Genomic DNA, 23,003 nt, shown 5'->3' with positions numbered 1-23,003 from the left:
GACAATCCCTCTCCAGTATCATAATTAGTCATCCAAACAAGTTGCCTTCAAAGCCTTCCTTCATTCACTGTATTTGTTGGAGCATTCTCAACCTCTTCTGCAATTCCTTCATCTACTATTTCTGGAGAAATATTCTCAACCTCTTCTGCAATATCACCATCTTCACTTACAATAGCTTCTTCATCACCATCTTCACTTACAGTAGCTTCTTCTTCATCATTGTCTCCCCATTCCAATACAGCTACCACATGTTCCTTATCCCAATTCCAAGATTTGTTTTGTTCAAAAACTACATCTCTGCTGGTAATGATTTTCTTGGTTATTGGATTATAAAGCCTATATGCCTTTGACTCCTCACTGACCCCCAGCAACACACAAGCAATACTTTTGTTCTCCAGCTTGGTTCTTTTGGCATCAGGTACATGAACGTGTGCAAGGCATCCAAACACGCGAAAATGTTCAACCAAAGGTTTTATCCCACTCCAAGCCTCCTCTGGAGTTATATTTTTTACTGCCAAAGTGGGACTTCGGTTCAGAATATATATTGTCCAATTCACAACTTCTGGCCAAAACGTCTGCGGTATCTTCTTCTCTGAAAGCATACTTCGTACCAAGTTCATAATGGTCCGATTCTTCCTTTCTGCAACTCCATTTTATTGTGGAGTATAAGTTGCTGTCAACTGTCTTTTGATTCCATTTTCTTTGCAAAAATCGTTGAAATCTTGTGAGGTAAACTCACCTCTACGATCAGTACGTAGGCATTTAATATAAGCATCCATCTCCTTCTCAACAGATTTTTTAAAGTACTTGAAAGTAACGAATGCTTTAGATTTTTCAACCAAAAAATACACCCATGACTTTCTACTAAAATCATCAATGAAGCAGATTAGATACCTTTTCTTGCTATTTGACGTAGGCGAGATAGGACCACATATGTCAGCATGGATTAGCTGAAGCTTTTGTGATGCTCTCCAATTACTTCTCTTCGGGATTGGATCTCGGTGCTGTTTTCCAATCATACAATCAGTACAGATAGTTGTTGAAGCTTCTAGTTGTGGTAGTCCATGCACCATTTGCTTAAACTGAAGAGTTCTCAAGCCTTTGTGGCTCAAGTGCCTGTATCTGCAGTGCCATAGGTGTGACAAGTCTTGTGTAGCTGTGTAAAAACAAAATGGTTTATTCGATTGTGACACAGCCAATAGGATGAACATTCTATTGGCAGACATCGCGGTTTGAATGAATAAACCTTTTGTAGGATGATAAATTTTACACAAGTCATGCTGAATAAGAATTGTTAAGCCTTTTTCCTGCAACTGCCCGATGCTCAGCAAATTATTCTTCAAGTCAGGAACGAAGAACACTTCAGTCACCACATGAGATAATCCATTCACTTTCAGTCTCATATTTCCTTTCCCCATCACTGTCATCTTTGAGTTATTCCCTAGCTTCACTATCTGTCTGAAATTCTCATTTAGATCACAAAAAGAATTTTTATCTCCACACATATGGTTACTACATCCTAAATCCAAGAACCAAACGTCTTCTCTTTTTGCTTCATTCAACTCTACATAGGACATTAATAGCATCTCCTCTTCTTCTCCAAGCTCAGCATAATTTGCCTCTTTGTCCCAACTCGGACATTCAGACTGGAAGTGTCCTAGTTTATGGCACTTGTAGCACTCCACAAGAGCTTTATTAAAAAATTGACGTCCTCTGCCTCTGCCTCTTCCTCGAAAGAATCCACGGCCACGTCCTCTGCCTTCTGCTCTGTCTTCAAAGGTTACTTTCAGTGTCTGCTCTTCTCTATTATGTCTATGAAACTTTTGCTCATGAACAACTAGAGAACTTTGTAGTTCATCAATTGATAGAATATCAATATCCTTCGATTCTTCAATAGAGCAAACAATGTAATTGAATTTGTCATTCAGAGATCGAAGTATCTTCTCTACTATTGTAACATCTCTCATCTGTTCACCATAGATCCTCATTTTATTGGCAACAGTCATCACTCTTAAGAAATAGTCAGAGACACCTTCTCCAGATTTCATCTCAAGAATCTCAAACTCTTTGCGAAGAGCTTGAAGAATTGATCATTTTACCCTTTTATTGCCCTCATATTTCCTTCTCATAGAGTCCCAAATTTGCTTAGAAGTGTCTTTCTGGAGGATAGTTTCCCGAATGGTTCGATCTATAGCTTGAAACAAGTAATTTTTCACCAACAAATCTTTCAGCTTTTCTTCTTCAAATTTCTTCTGTTGGGCATCTGTCAATGATACATCATCTTCTGGTTCAACATAACCAGTTTCAACTAGACTCCAGTACTTCTTGGATCTCAAAAAATTTTCCATCAACATACTCCAATGGTCGTAGTGACCATTGAAGCGAGGAATGGCCGGCTGAACGAAATTCCCTTCACTCGTCATCTCTTTTTTTTGCTGCTGCAAATTACAAAGACTGCTGCTTTGTTTTCTTCAAGCCCAGTGGGGGCTCTGATACCAAAATGTTATGAATCAAAAGCTGTGATAGGAAGAAACACAACAAAACTGGGAGAATAACTTATATTTATTGAATGAGAACGTTGGCTATTATATAGCCTTACATGAATAACAGAATATAGAAATTACAGCCCACGATTAATAAAGACGTGGCAACGTGCAGTAAAGGAAATAGTCAACAGAACAAGTCATCCCATTTAATAGGAGCTTATTAACAGAAAATCAAATATAATCAGCAGGAGAATAATCCCTGATACTTGTCACTTTTGGCATTTAGATAGCTGCTGCGTAGTAAATGCCAATATGGAGGGATTAAACCAATAATTCAAGTCTTAGATTTTATTGACATCGAATATCGTGTAGCATAACTTTCATCCATAATCCTTGTCTCCTAAGAGAATTCATGTTCCAGTTTCTCTCTTGCTAGATTTGTTACTCGTGATCTGTAAAGGGCCGGGTGAATTTTTTTCAAAGTAAAAAAAAAAATTGTAAAAAAAATCCAACACTTGAGTTATTGGTTTATTGTTAATTTAAATAATTAAACAAAAAAATACAACAATAATAAATACACTGACAAAAAAATAACAAGTAAAAAAAGTAAAAAAACCAGACTTGAACCTATCCGGATTATTAAACAATTTAATATTGAATGATGAAATTATAAATATATAAAAAAGGCCATATTAAATCGGGTAAACTCGAAAACCCCGTGACCAAGAACATAAGATTGAGATAATCTCATAAAAAGAAAACCAGGGGAAAAAGTTTGAAGGATAAAGTTCAAATCTATCAAGTTTTTTTAAAAAATGAACCCGCATTAACGTAAAACCACCCCAATAGAAGGCAAACCGTAAAAAATAACAAATCAAAACTAAAAAAAAATATAAAAAAAATAAGAAAACATCAACTTAATAAAAGAGAAAAAAACTAAGCAAACTCAGGCGAACATCTTAAACTTTTTCTAATCTCTAAAACTTGCAACCCGTGAAATCTTGGTTTTAGGTTCATTCAAGAAGGTTAATTCTCAACCAATTTAATTCTGAATGGTGAAATCATGGAAAAAAATATTAATAAAAAAACTTGCAAAAGCAAAAAAAAAAATAGTAACAAAAAGAATAGGAATAAAGTTTGATAGAAAAAAAAATAAAAAATGATCCCAAACAAAATAAATAGCATATAAAAGAATGAGTATCAAATTTGAAAGATTAAAAAAATCAAAGAGTGGTGAAATTAAAAAATCATTTGTAATTTGATAGGTTATTTATAGATTAAAAAATATTAGAGGATTAGATTAAAAAATATTTGTAATTTTATAGCTTATTAAAAAAATAGTAATCAAAAGGACAAAGATCAAATGTGAAGAAAAAAGAAATTGAAAGGGTTGATCTGAAATTTTGAAGGGACTAACGCTAAATTCATGGAGGAGAGAGAGGGAGAGAGAGAGAGAAGAAAAGGAATGAAAAAAAAAAACTGTCATCGACGTTAAACCAAAGACGCTCTGGTCTACACCTACCCCATCATGCAAGGGGTGTTGAGATCTTCCAAAAGCCTCTATGGAAGGCGGTGTTTGGTGGACGAACAGCTCAACACGCGCCACCTAAACTACACGAGGCCTTTTTTTTAATAATATTAAATATATATACCCTTGAGTAACCTTCAAATTTACAATAAAATTGATGTAAAATGATAAAAAAAAAATCATTAAGTGAAAGGCATTATATTTTTTATTCTAGGGTTATAGTAGTAACTTTACTATGCAAAAAAATGACAAATCTAACTTCATACAATATAAAGATAATTATGTTATAGAAAAAAGATCACTTTACCCTTAATATCTAGTTCAATAGGTTTTTTTCAAGAGCAATTTCATAATTATACTATTACACTGAATAATATTTTAAATTACATTGTAACTTCTTGAAAAGAATTAGTTTTTTTAATAAAAACAATTACTCATGTATAGTCAAAATTAAAAGCACATATGCACAAATGTGCTATCACATGTTATCAAATCAAACATTAAGTAATTAATAAAGTGATAAGAATAATGATTTTTTTTTAAAAAAAATTAATCTTTTTGAAGTTACGGAGAATAAAAAGACATGAGGAATTAGATTTGGACAATTTAACACTTGTAAAACAAATTTTTTTAGAAGAGAAAAGAATTCTTCTATGCCTAAATCAGTTTATAGGTACGAGCTGGGAGTCTTGTGATGTAACACCCCACCCCACTAGCAAGATATTGTCCGCTTTGACTTATTGGCCTCACGGATTTGTTATTGGCAACCACGCATGGCCTCAAAGTGTCTTACAAGTCAAGGTGAGCATGTTAATATAAGGTCCTCCCCCAAGTCATCACCCGCCGATGTGGGATATTACAATCTACCCCCTTTAAGGAGCCTGACGATCCTGTCAGCACCACCGGTCTAATTTGGCCCACGAACCTCACAAATTTCTTCTTAGCAGCCACGCATAACCCCAAAACGCGTCTTACCAGTCAAGGTGAGTATGCTCATATAAGGCTCTCCCCCAAGTCCTCACCCAACGATATGGGATATTACATGGTAGGTAATGCATTCATATATGGTAATTAGTTTGGGTGTATCAGCTCTGTTTGAGGTTGGTTATTAATTCGGTCTTTTATTGGTGAGTAATAGCTATTTGACCCGTCATCTGCTATTGGTTGATTTTAAAAAAAAATTTCAATATGTTGATTTTTTCAACATATTTTTTTATATAAAAAATAAGAAATAAAAAAAATATACATGAATAAGAATAACCTCTTCAAAAATTAAACTCATAAAAAAAACACTATTTAAAAAATGATAAATACAAAAAAAAAACAGAGAGAGAGAGAGTGGATATTAATTGAAATATAATTTTAAAAATTATTAAAAAAACATGATTTTTTTACAAAAGGAAAAATTACAACAAAAAAAGAAAGCAAGAGGTTAGGCTCCACTGGGCCTGGCCCATTAAAGAAAGGGCCCATGTGTGGGCCTGCAAGAGGCCTATTTTTTTTTAAATGTGATCGCAAAAGATGCCTTGTCGCCCGTCCCATTATTTTTTGAAATAAATATTCCAGACGATGTGTCGTGTGAGATTCCTAAGATTTCAGCCATTGTGATGGTCGAAAAAACAGAATATATGTTTTTTTATTCAAAAACCAAGTTTTGACCCAAAACAATTAGAAAATAGCACAAACATCTTTACAAACCCATAAAATGACTTTAAAAAAACTATTCAAAAATCTAAAATCAATTCGAAATCAAAATTCTTTTTTAGTCTAAATCTGGTTTTTAGGCCATTTTAGAATTAAAAAAAAAATGAAACTCTCCTCACAAAATGAAATCCTTAGACACCACAATCGACCTTTTAGTGGTTGAAATCAATGAAATCATTGAGTTTTTCTTTTTATTGTTAGATTCTGACAACCTCTCTTTCTTTTCTCTCTCAAACCAGAGATTAAAAAATAACAAAAATAAATTTTTTTTATCAAAGTTGAATTGAAAAAAATATTGAAAAACCAACTCTATATATATAATGTTCAAGTATCAAAGTAAATATTTTTATACTAATTTCGAAACCATAAGCCTTTCCTATTTGGATCTCTTTCATTTAATTTTGTTCTTTATCATTAATTTTGAGTTAAAAAAAGATAAAAGTTATAGATCACAGGGAATGATCTTGTTAGGCTCAAAACTTCTAGGGTCCAAAACCATGATCTCCATTTTAAATGAGAATCGTACGTTTAAAACACACAGGCCAGTATGGACGCTAACTTCATTTGTATCTTAAGCTTTGAGGTGGGCTTCATGACCATCATAACTTGGAACCAAATTTTTTATAATATTAATTTCAAGTAGTGGGTACACGAAGAACATCAACCCCTGGCCCATGACAAAGTATAGCCATAATGGATACACAAGAAGAAGTAAAACAAATTAACACACAACATATTCTCTAGAAAAGGGAAAGAACTAAGAAGAAAGAAGAAAATTCTCTAGGAGAACAAAACACAAGATATCCTATATAAAAATGCTTCATTCTAGCCACTTGAAGATCCCTCGTGCAGTTCGACACTTGAAGATCCCTCGTGCAGTTATTCTTTAATTATGCTTTCAAGCCCACACATGTATACTCTGTAAGTTGCAGCACAACCTGCAATCATCAAACACAGAAGACAAACTATGAATTAATATTTTTCTAATTAACTGAACATCTAGTCAAAATCAAGAAAAAATTATATATATGTATATAGCAGAATTCTGAAGATTGAAGCTAGGCAGTACCTAATTATATTATTAGGAAGGACACTTGAACCCTTCAGGTGGGGTCTTGCCACAGTCAACAAGGAGCTCAAGAGCGATGGGTAGAATAAGATTGATGTTGAGAAGCTTAGCCTTGATAACGGTGCAAAGACATACAGCAGCATCCAAGTCTACAAGACCTTCCAGCAGTGGGCAGCATTCATCCTTGGCACTACTGCCAATACCAATGTGGATTAGTCCACCTAGGACATCCACACATGCGCCTAACTTGAGAGTGTCAATGGGGCAAGTCTCTTGCTTCGGTGGTGTTGGTGGTGGCTTCACGATTGGTGGTGTTGGTATTACTGGAGGAGGAGGGCATGGTTTTTCAGGTTTTGGTGGCTTCACGACTGGTGGTTTTGGTGTTACTGGAGGCTTTGGTGGCTTCACGATTGGTGGCGGCTTTACTTTGGGAGGTTTTACTGGTGGCTTAGGGTGAGGTGGGGAAGGGCAAGAGGGACAGGCAATTGAAGTAAGCAAAGCGCCCAAGCTCAAAAGAAGGATCACGAGATTAGCCACAGCAAACTTAGCCATCGTGTCTCCTTACTTAACTGAGTTCTCAAGTGAATATGAAGCTTAAGTCATGCATCCTATCCTTCTTATAGACATGGTAGATCTAAGATTCATGCTCATATTATTTTCAGTCCAATATTTTATTGTGACTAATTTTGTCATTATTGATTGACTTAACAGACACCACTGCTTTGCGCTAGTAATCGTGATTGTTCAAAGAGTTTCATTATCAATATCAAATTGGATTTTGGGGCGAATAAAATGGCATTGGTGTTACGAACATTTCAATTATTTTCGTCGCCAATTATCAAATTGGATTTTGGGACAAGGAAATCAAAAAACACGGTTTTTGGATGGAGGACATTTTAACCTTTAGTGCCTTGTTGTGCTCGTTATTGGCTAAGGCTGCTACAAACCACTCGTGGAAAAGAAACAATTGATGGTAAGAATTAATGTATCAATTTTCAAGTATTGAGATTAAATATCTTTTATCTAGTTTGAAACAAAGTTATTAAAACAGTATCTATCCATCACCCAGTTAAGACTTCGTTTATAAGTTGTACAGTTAACTCGAATCAATTCAAAATAATTTTATTTTAATTTTATTTAAAAAAAATAAATAATTGTTTCGAAAATTTTTATAAATTAAATTGGATTTTAATTGGGTTAATAAGGTTAAGAATTAATCAAATTAATTCTCATTCAATTTAATTTAAAATATGATACTTGCTAAGTTGTGAATCCATTGGTTATCAAATTGATTAGTTGGGTTTGGTATTGGCAAGTTTAATAACATTGTTTTAATTTCATAGTTCTTTAACGTTAGAATGTTGTATTATAAGGAACACTTTACCATCTATCTCTTTCAAAACTTTAATCTTAAATCATTAATGTAAACTTCTATCAAATGAAATATGTAATTTTCTTAGGGAGAATAAATCTTTATATGAAGAACAACATATATAAAAGGACAAGCAACGCTCGGGTTTTTGGCACTCTATCATAGACTTGTAAAATCTGTCTGTCTAGTGAATCCAATTGTGTCGGCCACATACTCACAAACAATTAAAATAGAGAAAAACACTAGTTCGATGCATGCTTTTCTTGCATTAGAATTTCCAAACAACTAACGTGGCTTGATTTGCATAATTGCTCGAGAGATTAGGACATGTATTCTTAGAGTATGTGGTTGATAACATTTAAAGATTTCAATTATTTTTATTTATTTGATAAAAAATTAAATATAAAATAATATGAACTTATACAAGTTTTAAACCCAAAGAGCTTTTACTTAAAAAAATATGTTAGAGAATAATATAAATGATCATATCTTAGAATTTAACTTAACAGCTTAAACTATTAAATTGAGATGGTTCTTTGACATTAAAATATGTATTCTTAGAGTCTATGATCGATAAGAATTAAAGTTTTCAAGAGTTGTAATATTGATAAAAATTTGCAATATAATTATATTTATATTATAGGATAATTTAAGTAATTTTAAAAAAATATATATATCTTTAATAATTATAATGCATTTAAAAAATTAAAAGAATGCTTTGATTTCAAAATTAATTCTAATAATATATTCATATTTTATTTTGTTTTGTTTCAGGGGCTTATATTTTGGTGGGATTGAATTTTTTTTTTTTTATGGAGAAATCTCTTCAGTGAACTCTTTAGCAATGCTATTAAAATTATCAAACTATTGAATTACTATGTGATGGTTTAAGTAGTGGAATTACATTGGTCAAACAACTGGATAAATAGCATTATAATATAACTTCTTTTTTCCAAAATTAAAATTATAGAACAAGAAATGATAAAGTGGTATTTGCATAATTTGTGAAGGTGAGGTACCAAATTCGGAACCCTGAAGAAAGGAATGTTTTTTTTGTAAGAAAAAAAACCAGATCAATGTCAAATTCGACTATCCAACGAATCATAATTCTTCATATTTAGCATGTTTTGATCGAGATTTATCTCAACCTTACGTGCATGCTCCATTGCATCAACTTAGATACGTTGGATGGCTACATCATTGGATTTTCGATCCCACCAAACTTATTGACATTAATAGTTATAAACTAAGCAAACTGGGCACAGCTACCAATTGAGCCGACGACATGGCTACTTGCTCACGAGGATAGGCGGCGATTGGGAAGTTCCTTTCTCACTTCACACCGTAGCTAGACTGGGTACGTATATGTATGTCCAAAAAAGACAACTTGCAAGGCCAGCTCTTATCGATGGCACATCCAAAAAGATTCTTCTATCAAATTGGTGTTCGTCTTTTTGGGCATCATTCTTCTTCTTTAGTCAATATCCAAAAAGATATATATATATTCTTTCATCTAAATGAACTCTCTATCACCACCAGTGACATTGACGAGTGATGGCACTGTAGCTGCCCTCTGAATCCAGTCTTTACAATGCATGCATGTGAATTCAAGCTTCAAATGAATTACATTTCATGGAGAGAGAGTGAAATTTGTTGTTGCCTTCGACCGACATCACCCTGTGTCTCTCACTCATTTCATCGAGGTTTCACCGAGCCACAGTGTTGGCCTGCTGATCAGTTTATGAATCTCTTTCATTCTGTAGATTGTTTGGAAGAATGGAAATGGTTGTTTTTTAAAATGTTTTTTTTATTTAAAAATATATTAAAATAATATTTTTTATTTTTAAAAAATTATTTTTAATATCAGCACATTAAAATGATCTGAAAAATATATTAATTTAAGACAAAAAAAAATAAAAAATAAAAATTAATTTTTTTAAAAAAATCACTTTCAGACCATAGTATCAAACATGCACTGGCTCGCCATTGCTGTATGATATGTTGCTCGGACTCGTATCCAATTGTCAGGTTTGTTAAATTCAAAATTTTAGAATATGGAAATACCGATTGAAAGTCTGCTACGGTCAAGGTAACACGTTGTAAAATATACTGAATGATTTACCCGTGCTTTTTTTAATATAAAAAAATATATTTAAATGTTGTTAATTTTTTTTCCTAATAAAAAAAATGATATTGTGTGAGAATTTACCTGGTGTAACTCGATTAACTTTACTGATCCAAAAATATATTAACATGCGCTCTATTGCAAGGTGTAATTTTCATTTTTTTAAAAAAAAAACTTGGGTATGGACTATTTAGATATTCTTTTATATTAAAAAACTCAAAGTTAAAATCGTAAAAATTATCTAGATATTTAATTAAATAAATCGATAATTATTTATGTAAATAGAAGAAAAGGTGTTATTATCAATAACTAAAAGAGAAACCAGGTAAATTAAGAGATGGATATAGATCAAGATATTTAATCTCACATAATAAGACATTTACATGTTTGTATCTACTAATTGTTTTTAATTAAAATCAATAAAAGGAAATAGAAATAGAAACATAAATAAAACTCAGTGAATAAAATAAAAGAAAAAAAATATTATGCAAGGCCTGACATATCAAAAATATTATTTTAAAATAAATATTTTCTTATAAAATAAAGCTTATCAGTATAAAATAAAATAATTCTTCAAAAATTAAATACAAAACATTTTTTTTTAAAAAAACCTCTATTAAAAAAGGACTGCAAAACTCGTGGTCTAAGTCATGAGACCAGGATAAATCGATATAAAAAAATTGAAGATAACCACAAAAACAATATTTTTTAAAAAAATAATACAAAATCATAAAATAAAATGAGAAAAAATCCCTAATTGTATATATCAACTTGTGACCCGTATTATTAGATTAGACCAATAAAAAAATCACGAAACCCAATTTCCAACAAATCAAACGTTGAAGAATAAAACTTGAGAAAAATCAATCACACAAAATTAAAATTATAATTAAAAGAATAAGGGTGAAAATGAAAATAAATTAGAGGGCAAAAAAACATTAGAGGGTTAAGTTGAAAAGAAAAAAACTTTAAAAAGGAAAAAAAGAAATCAAAAGCATGAGGGTTAAATTGAAAAAAAAAAACAACATAAACTTTGATCGAAGGATGAAATTGAAAACAACAAAATTTTAGCCAAAAAGTCATGGAAAAAAAATCAGAAATCAAAAGAATAACGACCAAATTGAAAAAAAATAATATATGAGAAATTGTAATTTATGGACAAAATTAAAAACATTAAAATTGTTTCTGAAAAGGCCAAGGATGAAAATAAGCAATAAAAACATAAGGGATGAAATTGAAAAATTAAAAGAAAAAAGGACAAACATGTAGTTTCTCTGGAAGAGAGAGAAAAAAAGAAAGAAAAAAAACGATCATTAGCGATTAACCACCCATCAATTGTCATCACGCGCCGTACTAAAAAGAAGAGGGCTAGGCGGCGCTTCTGACGACACATGAGAATGCACGTGGAAAATGCTCTAGCAACTTTTTAATTTAAAAATAATTATTAAGCATAGAAAGTCCAAAATACTTTCATGATTTTGGAATCAACAAAAAAATCAATGTAAAAAGATGAAATCGCACCTGCTTTTATTTTTTCGATTCTAAGAGTAAAAAATTTATTTATCTTATCTTTAAAAAAAAAAAAAAGATAAAAATTCCCTTAATAAATGGATCTACTTTTTTATTTTAGAAATAAATAAGTCATTTTATTATTCTAAAAAAAATGAAGAAGATGACAAAATAGCCCCTGACAAGCCATTAAAAACAACCGAATTACTCTCCAAACAAAAGCATCTATTTTTCTCGAAGGACAAAAGCGTGATTTAACTTTCACAGTAAATATTCTTTTGTGTTTCTGTGTGCACAATGATTTCTACAGGCATCACCATTTATTATTTCTGGAAATAATAGTACTATAGGCTTATAGAACAAAGAAAAACAGTACTACAGGCTTATAGAAAGTGAAATGTTGACTATGTTCCTCCATGTCACTGCTCTGGATTGTTTTGTCTGCACATTTTATTTTTTATTTTTTATTTTTTTTCACCTTTCCTATCTCTTAATTGATTAAAAGCAAGATCAATGGTTTAGTGTCTATTTAGCGATGCAGCCAATCTCATAGACAGCCGCACTAATAATCTATTTATATTATTATGATAATAATTATTTTTTAAAATATTTTTTTTTGTTTAGAAATAGATTAAAAGTAATATATATTTTTTATATATTATTATATAAATCAATTTGAAAACATCAAAAAAAATTTTAATTTATTTTTAAAATATTTTTAAAATACAAAAATAAACAAAGTTTAAAAATATCATTTTAAAGCTTACAGAGTTGGTGTCACCAAGGATTTTTATGGGTTTTTCCTTTATCCTGGGTCCGTTATCAAGTTTCGCCACATTTAGCCCTTCTCATGTTATCAAGTTGCACCGAGGCCTGTGGCCAAGCGGCAGAGGCAACGTTTTCTTGTCTCTGTCACCTGGGTTCGAGCCTCAGCGTGCATGTCTGTCACCCCCGCGGTGTCTTACCTGTCTACTGGGCTTGCAGGGTGTTCAGTGGATCCGGGAATTAGTTGTGGTGCGCGTAAGTTGGCCTGGATACCCCGGATTACCCAAAAAAAAAAAAAATACATGCAAAAGAGCACATTCCATGCCAGACTTGCCGGTATAAATTTCCCCCTCCTGCCACCCTTTTCTAGCTTCTTTCCCTGAACCAAGCACTACCCATATATTGTATTAAATTTCGGTCACATCATAAGATTTTAGCTCATACGAGGTCGTTTATTCTTAGTAGCCATACATTCTCGGTCATCTTATCGGTCTACAATATTTTGAGCACATAAAATACATGCATAAGAGTCCATTCCATTTATAGTACTTTAAGTCTTGGTCAACAGTATAATTTATACATTCCATTTATGCCAGTATCATTTCCTTTATAAACAGATCTAATTTTTATTTTATTCAAAGAGTAAATAGAACATTTTACTATTCTAAAAAAATGTAGAAGAAGACAAAATTGACAATCCTTTAATGATCAATGTCCCGAATTACCTAATCAAAGGCATCCCTTTTTTTCTCAAAGGACAAAAGCGGGATTTAACTTTCACAATGATTTCTATAGTGTTTTAGCAACACCATTTATTATTTCTGTAAATAATAGTACTATAGGCTTATAGAAGAAAGAAAAACAAATTAAAGAAAACAAAGAAAAATAGTACTATAGGCTTATAGAATGTGAAATGCTGAATATGTTCATTCCATCGATTGTTTTGCTGTGCATTTTATTTTTTTTGGTTTTTTTACCTTTTCTATCTCACAATTGATTAAAAGCAATATCGATGATTTAGTGTCTATGCAACAAATCTTGTAGCTAGTCGAATTAAAAATTTGTTTAGTATTATGGTATTAGTTATTTTTTAAAATATTTTTTATTTAAAAATATTTTTAAAACGTAAAAATAAACTATTTATAGATATTCAGCCCAAAACTATTTAAGGGTTTTTCGTCAATCCTGGGTGCTGTTGTCAAGTTTCACCACATTTAGCCCATATCATATCAAAATACATGCAGAAGAGCACGTTCCATGCCGGTATAAATTTCCTCCTCCTCCTCCCACCCCTTTTCTAGCCTTTTCCCCTGAACCAAGCACTACCATGATATATAGCATTAAATTGAGGTCACATCATAAGATTTTAGCTCATAGTAGGTCGTTTCTTCTTAGTAGCCATACATTCTCGGTCATGTTATGGGTCTCCAATATTTTGAGCACATAAAATACGTACGTGCATAAGAGTCCATTCCATGCCAGTATAATTAATTTCCTTTTCTTTTTCTATTTCTAGCTTTTCAGGCGAACCCATTACTGCCCATTTATAGTACTTTAGGTCACATCACAAGAATTTTCTGGAGAGAGAGAGATGGTCTTGGTCAACAGCCGAGTAAACACACAATAAGCAAAAAAAAAAAAAAAAAAAGCCAATCCATTTAAATTAGCTTAACGTTCATCCATAATCCTTGTCTCGTAAGGAAATTCATGTTCTAATTTCTCTCCTATAAAAACAAACTGTTCAAATACAGACAAAATCAAAAGCACATATGCAAGCCATGCTCATCACATTTTGATCAAATTAAACATTAAGTGATCACTGCAGTGATAAGAATACATAAAGAATTAGACTTTGACAATTATAACACTTGCAAAAACAAGTTTCTTGAGAGGGGAATTCTCTTAATTATGCCTAAATTCATGTGATAATTGGTTCTGGATGCATGAAGGCTGTTTAATGCTGGACGCTTCATATTTGTTGGAATATTCTAGGGGCCTAGAAACCATCACCTTTGTTTTAGAGGAGAAAATTGGGACACTCAGGCCGAATGAAATACGAATTTATTTAGATATCAAGATGGTGTTTGGGAATATATTTCTGGTTATTTTTAAAGTGTTTTTTTATTTAAAAATATAATAAAATAATTTTTTTTTTAATTTTTAAAAATTATTTTTGATATTATATTAAAATTAAAATGATTTGGAAACATAAAAATAAATATTAATTTAAAATAAAATATTTTTTTAAAAAAAAAACACTTTGGGAAAATAAACAGTCCCTAAATTAATTATAAGCGAGTCACGTGTAAATAACATAAACCCCGGCTCCACGACAGAGTATAACACATGATAAGCAAAGCAAATTAAGACAGTATATTATATCGTAAAGGGAAAAGAGGAACATAAGAAAATCCACTAGGAGAACAAAACACAGGATATCCTATTGAAGTATGCTTCATTCTAGCCACTTGAAGATCTCTCGCGTAGTTAGACACATGAAGATCCCTAGCTAGTGCAGTTATTCTTTATGATTTCAAGCCCACACACATGTATCGTCTGTATGTTACACCAGAACCTGCAATGATCAAACATAGAATACAAACTATGAATTAATATTTTTCTAATTAACTGAACATGATCTACTCACAATCAAGAAAAAAATTATATATATGTATATAGCAAAACCCTGAAGATTGAAGCTAGGCAGTACCTAATTGTATAATTAGGAAGGACACTTGAACCCTTCAGGTGGGTTCTTGCCACAGTCAACAAGGAGCTCAAGAGCGATGGGTAGAATAAGATTGATGTTGAGAAGCTTAGCCTTGATAACGGTGCAAAGACATACAGCAGCATCCAAGTCTACAAGACCTTCCAGTAGTGGGCAGCATTCATCCTTGGCACTACTGCCAATACCAATGTGGACTAGTCCACCTAGGACATCCACACATGCGCCTAACTTGAGAGTGTCAATGGGGCAAGTCTCTTGCTTCGGCGGTGTTGGTGGTGGCTTCACGATTGGTGGTGTTGGTATTACTGGAGGCTCTGGTGGAGGAAGAATTGGTGGTGTTGGTATTACTGGAGGAGTCACTGGAGGCTTTGGTGGAGGAAGAGTTGGTGGTATTGGTATTACTGGAGGAGTCACTGGAGGCTTTGGTGGCTTTATAGGAGGAGTCACAGGAGGCTTTGGTGGCTTAATAGGAGGCTTTGGTGGCTTTATAGGAGGAGTCACAGGAGGTTTTGGTGGCTTTATAGGAGGCTTTGGTGGCTTTATTGGAGGAGTCACAGGAGGCTTTGGTGGCTTTATTGGAGGACGCTTCGGTGGTTTAGGGTGAGGTGTGTAAGGGCAAGTGGGACAAGCAAGTGAAGTGAGCAAAGCGCCCAAGTTCAAAAGAAGGATCAAGAGATTAGCCACAGCAAACTTAGCCATCGTGTCTCCTTACTTTACTGAGTTCTCAAGTGAATATGAAGCTTAAGTCATGCATGCTAGCATTCTTATAGACGTTATTAATTAGAAAGGTAGTAGATTTACTGTAGCCATTTTTACTTATGCTCTAGGCTCATTGTCAACAAAAAGATGCTTTTGCCCTTGACAACAGCGCACAAATAGTCTTTGCTGCAGGGTATAATAGTGTTTTTCTGTTTACTGAACAATAAAATGATTAATGTGCCCTCGGAGGGGGAAAAAAAACAGTACCAGCGAACAAATTAAGTCAGTTTTAACTTTTTAATTTTATTTGCAAAATAAATTTAATTTTTTTTTGTCTTTTTCTTATAGTTATTTTTGTTATTATAGAGTTTAATCAAGTATTTTATTATAAAAAATATTATTAATTTTTTATTTGTTTTATTTTAGATTTTCCACACAAACAAAATTTTCTTTCAATTGAATCCTTATTTGGTTTTAGATTTGATATTCATTTCTTTTAATTTTATTTTTATTTAATTATTCTCTCAATTAAATTATCTTTTCAATTGCATTCCTCAATATTTTATATTATTTTTTAATTGAATTTTTTTTTAATTACATCCTTCAATATTTTATATCATTATCTTAATTAAATTATTTTTTCAATTGCATTCCTCAGTATTTTAATTCATTTTATTTTATATTAGATTTGATTCTTATTTTTTATTATTATTTGTTTTGTTTTTAATTCTTTTTTATTGGATTTTTTTTATAATTTTATCTTTCAATATTTTATTGATAAAGATTTTGTTAATCTTTTGGGTCACAAGTTTAAAAGATTTGACCGGATTAGTTTATATCTTTTTTTTCAAGTTTTTTTAATTGATTTTTCATGGTATTTTTTTTTATAGTGTTATCTCGATCTCGTGTGCTGTATCACAAGTTTCAAGTGTTGACCTAACTTTACTCACGCCAATATTTTCTTTAAATTTATTTGTTGTTGTTATTGCTTTATTTTTTTATTATATTATTAAATTAATAAATATTTAATATAATTATCAAATCTCTTTTAATTCTTTAAGAATATAATAATCTTCTGAACTTTGTTTTTTGATTAAATGTTTTTTTAGTTCTGCCTGCGACATCATGGGTAACACCAATCTAGTGGTAGATCTGAATTCATGCACACATTATTTTCAGTCCAATATTTTAATGTATCTTTTGTCATCATTGATTGACTTATTCAATTAGTTTTTGTTGCCATATGTCAAATTGGATTTTGGGGCAAAAGCATTGGCATCGGTGTCATGCACAGTTCAACTTTTAAGGACTACACGGAATCAAATAACTCGGTGTTTAGATAGAGGGCATCTTAACTTGAAGAGCCTTGCTGCGCTCGTTCTTGGCTATCGCTGCTAATTTAATTTGATGGGGTTAATTTTTATCTAATTTAATTTGAAATATTATCTGTATCAAATCCTGAGTTAACGAGTAACCAGATTAATCTGTCAGCTCATATTATATTTAATAACATTGATTTAAAAAATGTATTCACATTAGAATGTTGTACTATAAGGAACAATTTACTATCGATCTCCTTCAAGAATTAAATCTTAAATCGTAACTGTAGAGTACTGAGTCACCTATCAAATGAAATATGCAATTTCCTTGGAGAGAAAAAATCTACATACGAAGAACTACATGAGAGGCAGACTCTCTCGGATTGTTTTTGGCAGTACTCTATGATAGACTTGTAGATCATAGATTACTCTGTCTAATGAATCCAATGAAAATCTTCATACGAAGAACTACATAAGAGGCAGGACAAGCCACTTACTCGGATTTGTTTTTGGCAGTACTCTACGATAGACTTGTAGATCATAGAGTACTGTCTAATGAATCCAATGGTGTCGGCCATATGCTTACAACATTTACAACAGTGAAAGTCGCCGGTTTGGTATGTGTTTTTCTTGCATTATAATTTCCAAGCAACAAACATGGCTTCATCTGCATAATTGCTCCAAAGATTAGGTTACGTATAATCCATTATAGTTCTGCTTTGCCGTTCTTTTCTTACATCTTTTTATCCTTTTTTTTATTCTTTTTTTTTCATTTCCCTCCTATGGTCCCTTTAGGATATTTAACAAAAACACTAAAACTCATGGGAGTCGATAATGGAATTAATGAATTATTATATTGCCCTTGACTGGAAAAAGACGAAGCCTTGAGAGGGAGAGTGCTTTGGTTTTTTTCACGAGCCTATTAATCGTTAAAAGATTTTATAGGGGTGTTTATATCTTTTTAAATTTTCCAGCATTGTAAATATATTTTTTTACTCAAAAAATCAACAAAAATTAAAATAATTGACCAAGAGCTTTCTTGACTTTTCACAAGCTTCTTAACAATAAAAATACTTATTTTTCCTAAGGTCAAAAAAATATTGGGCTGCTAGATAAAGGTTTTTTAGGGTTTTCAAATATCTATACACAATGAAAGTACATCTTTAACCATAAAAAATACAAAAAATAATCTTTGCATTTAGCGGTATTTTTATACTTTCACACGGGTTTTTTATGTAATTGCCAGGGTCACGAGGGTATTTCTGGTATTTTCATATTATTTTAAAATTTTTAAATTAGAAACGTTACTGGTGCCTGTTCAACACGCATCAGCTAGTGAGTTGCGTCTACGCCATTTAAGTAGCTCGTGTGACATTATTTTATGGCTGAAATTGGCCTTCCGCCATCTCTCTAATGCACCACTGTGTCCTCTTCCACGTGAAATAGCGTGTGGCAGCTTACGATGATCGGATTGTCGCCGGTGGTCGTTTGATTTCCCCCCCTTTAGTTTCTATCTCTTAATAGGTAATGTACAACATTGTTCTCTTTTTTTTCTTACCTTTTAATTTCATTCATTATTCTCTTAATTTATTATTTCATTCTTTTTCAATTTATATAAGTTTTTTTGTTTTCAACTTAGTCCTTTAATTGAAATTTCTCATATGTTTTTTTTTTTAATTTTAGTCCCCATTCTTTTCATTTATTATTCAATTCTTATTCAATTTATAGAATTTTTAGTCTTTCAATTGCAATTTCTCATATGTTTTTTTTTTTATTTCGGTCCCTTTTTTTTTATTGTTGCCTTAACACTTTTGTTGAAGTTGTTTTTGGCTTTCAATTTCATCCTTCAATCAAAGTTTTTGTTTTATTTTTTTTTAGTTTGACCCCCATTCTTTTGATTTATTTTTCCTTTTATCAAAGCTATTTTTAAATTCAATTTAACCCTCCAGTTGAAAATTTGTATCCCTGTAATTAAATTTTTTTTTCACCCTCAATTTCTTATAGCTTTTGTGTAATTGATTTTTTCGCATGGTTTCATCTTTCGGCATTTAATTTATTGGAGATTTGACTTTGTACGATCTTATTGTTCTGCATTACTTTTTTTATATAATATTTATTTTGTGATTATCTTCAAGTTTTTCTTATGAGTTTATCCCGCTCTCGTGACTTAGATCACGTGTTTTGCATGCTTTTTTTAATATAAGTTTTTTTTAGTTGCTCTGTTTCTATTTTATTTTTCAAGATATTATTCTAATTCATCTATATTTTTTTTTTATACAAATGAAGTTTATTTTTTATAATAAGAAATATTCATTTTTAAATAATATTGTTGATGTGTTTGTCATTGCTTAATATTTTTTATGGCATGAGTTTATTTAGTTAGTTTCATTTGTATTTATTATCTTTTAAGTCCCGAGTTTTTTAGAGAGTGAATTTATCTTTTATTTATTTAAATAAATAAATTCAGTAAATACAATTGGTTGAATGTCTCATTTATGTGATTGAATATCTTGATCTGCATTCATCTCTTATTTTTTAAATTTTTTTTCTTAGTTACTGTTAACGATATTTTATTTATTTAAATAAATTATTATTGATTTATTTAATTAGATGTTTGCATAGGCTTTTCAATTTACACTTTGAATTTTTTTAATATAAAAAAACACATTGAAGCAACCTACATACTCGATATTGTTTTTTTAAAAAAGTGCGGGTTAAATGGCTAGTATTATTCAAATCATGTCCATTCAATTACATTCTTTAATAAAATTTTGAGTTTCACAACCTCAAAAATATCATATCGTTACAATCTCTTTGTATGCATACCTGCAATGCACTTGTGAACAAATGACTCACATTATAAATACTATTATATAAAACACTAAAAGGGTGGAAGATTTACTGTAACAAAAATCACTATTTATTCTCTCACATTTCATTGTGGATTCACATCTCAAAATTTTTCTATTTTTTCATCTTGATCTTCAAACTTTATTTTTTAAACGATTGCATCCTTTTGGAGCCAAATTAAAGGATAATTGATTCAAATTTATTGACCAAGTACAAGATTGAAAGAACATGGACCAATATGTAAAAGACATCGAAAATGGATGGTGGGTTCAACGTTCTCGTGAAAATCTCTATTTAGTCCTCCAAATTTCCAAAGTATACCCATTCGATCCCTCAAATTTTATTGCAATTCAATTTTATTGCAAAAGTTTATTTTTATTATTTTCACTCCCTGATTTAAGAGAGGAGAGAGGGATTGCAGGATTCCACTATTAAGAGAGAAATTCACTTTTCACGCCATTTTTTACCACCAAAATAATTGTTCTCGGTGTCCAAGGGTTCTATGCGATGTAGGAGTTTGATGGTGGTTATGTAGAGCCTCAATGTTACCTAAAAAACATATCTATGTAGTTGATTTCATTTCAGGTTTTAGACCTTTTTTTTTGTTTATGGGATTGATAAATTGATTTCTAGATGTACTAATGGTGTTGGTAAGGTGTTTTTGGGTTGAAATGACTTAGCAATAGGTTTACAGGGTAAAAAGCTATTGCCTCGACTTTCCAGCCATCATAGTGGTAACCAGAATCTAGCCTAACAGACAACATGCTACTTATCTCAGAGGGTGATGTTAAGTTACAATGTTTATTGTACCCTCCTCTTGGCAGCGTAGCGTGGCGACGACACTTTTCAGGTGATTGTTTTCCAGAATGATCTTTGGTTTGATAAGGGAGTTATCACATAGTATTATGGTTACTAGAAACCCTAACTGGTCTTTTAGAGATTCTTGACAAGGAACTAGTTGTGTAAAGATAAGGTATTTACACCCTTAGTATGCCCTACGTAAGGTAAGGTGTATTGTTTTTTCTCTTTATTTGTTATAGTCCGATGATATTTCTATTTCTTATTAGTTTACTATGATGGGTTTGTTACGATGAATAAATCCTGGTTTCCTAAGTCAATGACTTAGTCTAGAATGGTGAAATGTTCTCAATTATCTTTGAGGCTTCTTTTAGGGTAAAATTGAAATTTTTGGCTATTGCACCATTTCAAATAATATTTTAGATAAAATTCCTTGTGATTTTTTATCTTTATATTATAAATGAATGAGTTATATTACTACCAATAATATTTCGGATATTAACCTCAAGTAGTTTTTTTCATCCTTTTATTAAAGGTGAGTAATAATAAATTATTATCCCTAATAATATTTTAGATATTAACTCTTTTGTAGATTTTTTATCCTTATATTAAGAGTGAAAAATATATTCTTTTGCCAAAAAGAAATTTTTAATATTTTTGAAATATAGGTCAAAATCTTTTGGAATTTTACAAACTTGTTGTAAAATCCATGCAATATATTTTTTAAAACATGCCAAACTATTTTAGATTTTGAATTCATGGTTAAAATCTATTTTTAAAGAAACATGTTAGTGATGCCTAGACATTTTTTTTGTGTTTGAAAAAAATCTTGCTCCGATATGAGGCGTAGCGTGGACCAATTCTATTATCCTTATATTAAATAAAAAATTTACTTTAAGAAACAAAGTTAATAGACAAAACGAGTTACATGATGCATGTTGTGAGATCAAATATTTTGATCTACATCTATCTCTTTATTTTTCGAGTTTAATCTTTAATTATCGTCAATAACTTTTTTGATGTTTTATTAGCACATACAATCATTTGATTAAAAAATATTATTCAAAGAAAGAAAGTTATTAAACATAACTAGGTACATGACCCGTGTTGTAAGATCAAATATCTTGGTCTACATCTATCTCTTGATTTTTTCAGCTAGTCTTTACTTATCATTGGCGACTTTTTAAATATATATTTATTAACAAATATAATTCTCAATTTATTTATTGATATGCATGCATATGCTTTTTAATTTTTGATAGATAATCTTTTTATGACCTAAAACATGTTGGAAAAAGGCTGTATATTAATTGTTTTATGAAAAATAAGATTATCACACCCATGATAGAATGAAAAATTTAAAAATAAATTAAAAAAAGGACCCACAAAAATAAGTCGAGTTAACATAGGCTAGCCTACTAAACCCATGACCTGAGTTATGAGATCAAGATAATCCAATATAAAGCAAATTAAAACAAATTATGAAACTCAATTCTCATTCAACCTAGTGTTGAATGATAAAATTAAAAAAACAATAATTAAAAAAAACATAAAAAATGACTCAAGTCAAAAGAAGAAGAAAACAATAATCTAGTGAATAGTGTTTTGAGAAGAATGATACAATAAATCCTCCCCTCTCTTTTAGTTTTTTTTAATGTTAATGAAATTATAATTATTGATTTGTAAATTAAAATTGTCTAGTATCCTTAGTTGTAAAGATATTTTATTAGATGAGCCTACTCACCATTATTTTGGATGACCCAAGTGATTTAATGAGCTAAATAATTTTATATGGGATCCATTTAAAAATATTATTACTATTCTCTTTATTTAAAAAAGATTCTTTTGCTTTTTATTTTTAATTGTTTTAAAATAATTGTTTATTCAAAATATTAAGTTACTATATCATTAGGATGTGGTACGTTACGGGTCAGATCAATTTTTTTAACATATAAAAATATTTAGGTTTTGTTAATATTTTTTTAGTAGAAACAAATTTAAACCATGTGAGGATTGATATGATATGACTCAATCTCTTTAGCGGGTCTAAA

General features: G+C 31.0%; 2 protein-coding genes across 2 annotated transcripts; both read right to left on the bottom strand.

Moving 5' to 3' along the window:
* Nucleotides 1-6,324: 6,324 nt before the first annotated feature.
* LOC18099742 (36.4 kDa proline-rich protein) lies at nt 6,325-7,400 on the bottom strand. Its single transcript, XM_024604740.2, has 2 exons — nt 6,788-7,400; nt 6,325-6,656 (listed from the first exon to the last, which is right to left on the bottom strand). The coding sequence occupies exon 1, from the start codon at nt 7,337-7,339 to the stop codon at nt 6,800-6,802; it is 540 nt and encodes a 179-aa protein (XP_024460508.1). The 5' UTR covers nt 7,340-7,400; the 3' UTR covers nt 6,325-6,656; nt 6,788-6,799.
* A 7,510-nt stretch (nt 7,401-14,910) lies between these two features.
* Nucleotides 14,911-16,034, bottom strand: LOC112328050 (36.4 kDa proline-rich protein). Its single transcript, XM_024604739.2, has 2 exons — nt 15,269-16,034; nt 14,911-15,133 (listed from the first exon to the last, which is right to left on the bottom strand). The coding sequence occupies exon 1, from the start codon at nt 15,983-15,985 to the stop codon at nt 15,281-15,283; it is 705 nt and encodes a 234-aa protein (XP_024460507.1). The 5' UTR covers nt 15,986-16,034; the 3' UTR covers nt 14,911-15,133; nt 15,269-15,280.
* Between the last annotated feature and the right edge of the window lie 6,969 nt (nt 16,035-23,003).

Source organism: Populus trichocarpa, chromosome 6 (genome assembly GCF_000002775.5).
Source record: "Populus trichocarpa isolate Nisqually-1 chromosome 6, P.trichocarpa_v4.1, whole genome shotgun sequence".
Taxonomy (NCBI): Eukaryota; Viridiplantae; Streptophyta; class Magnoliopsida; order Malpighiales; family Salicaceae; genus Populus; species Populus trichocarpa.
This window is presented reverse-complemented; position numbering and strand designations above follow the sequence as displayed.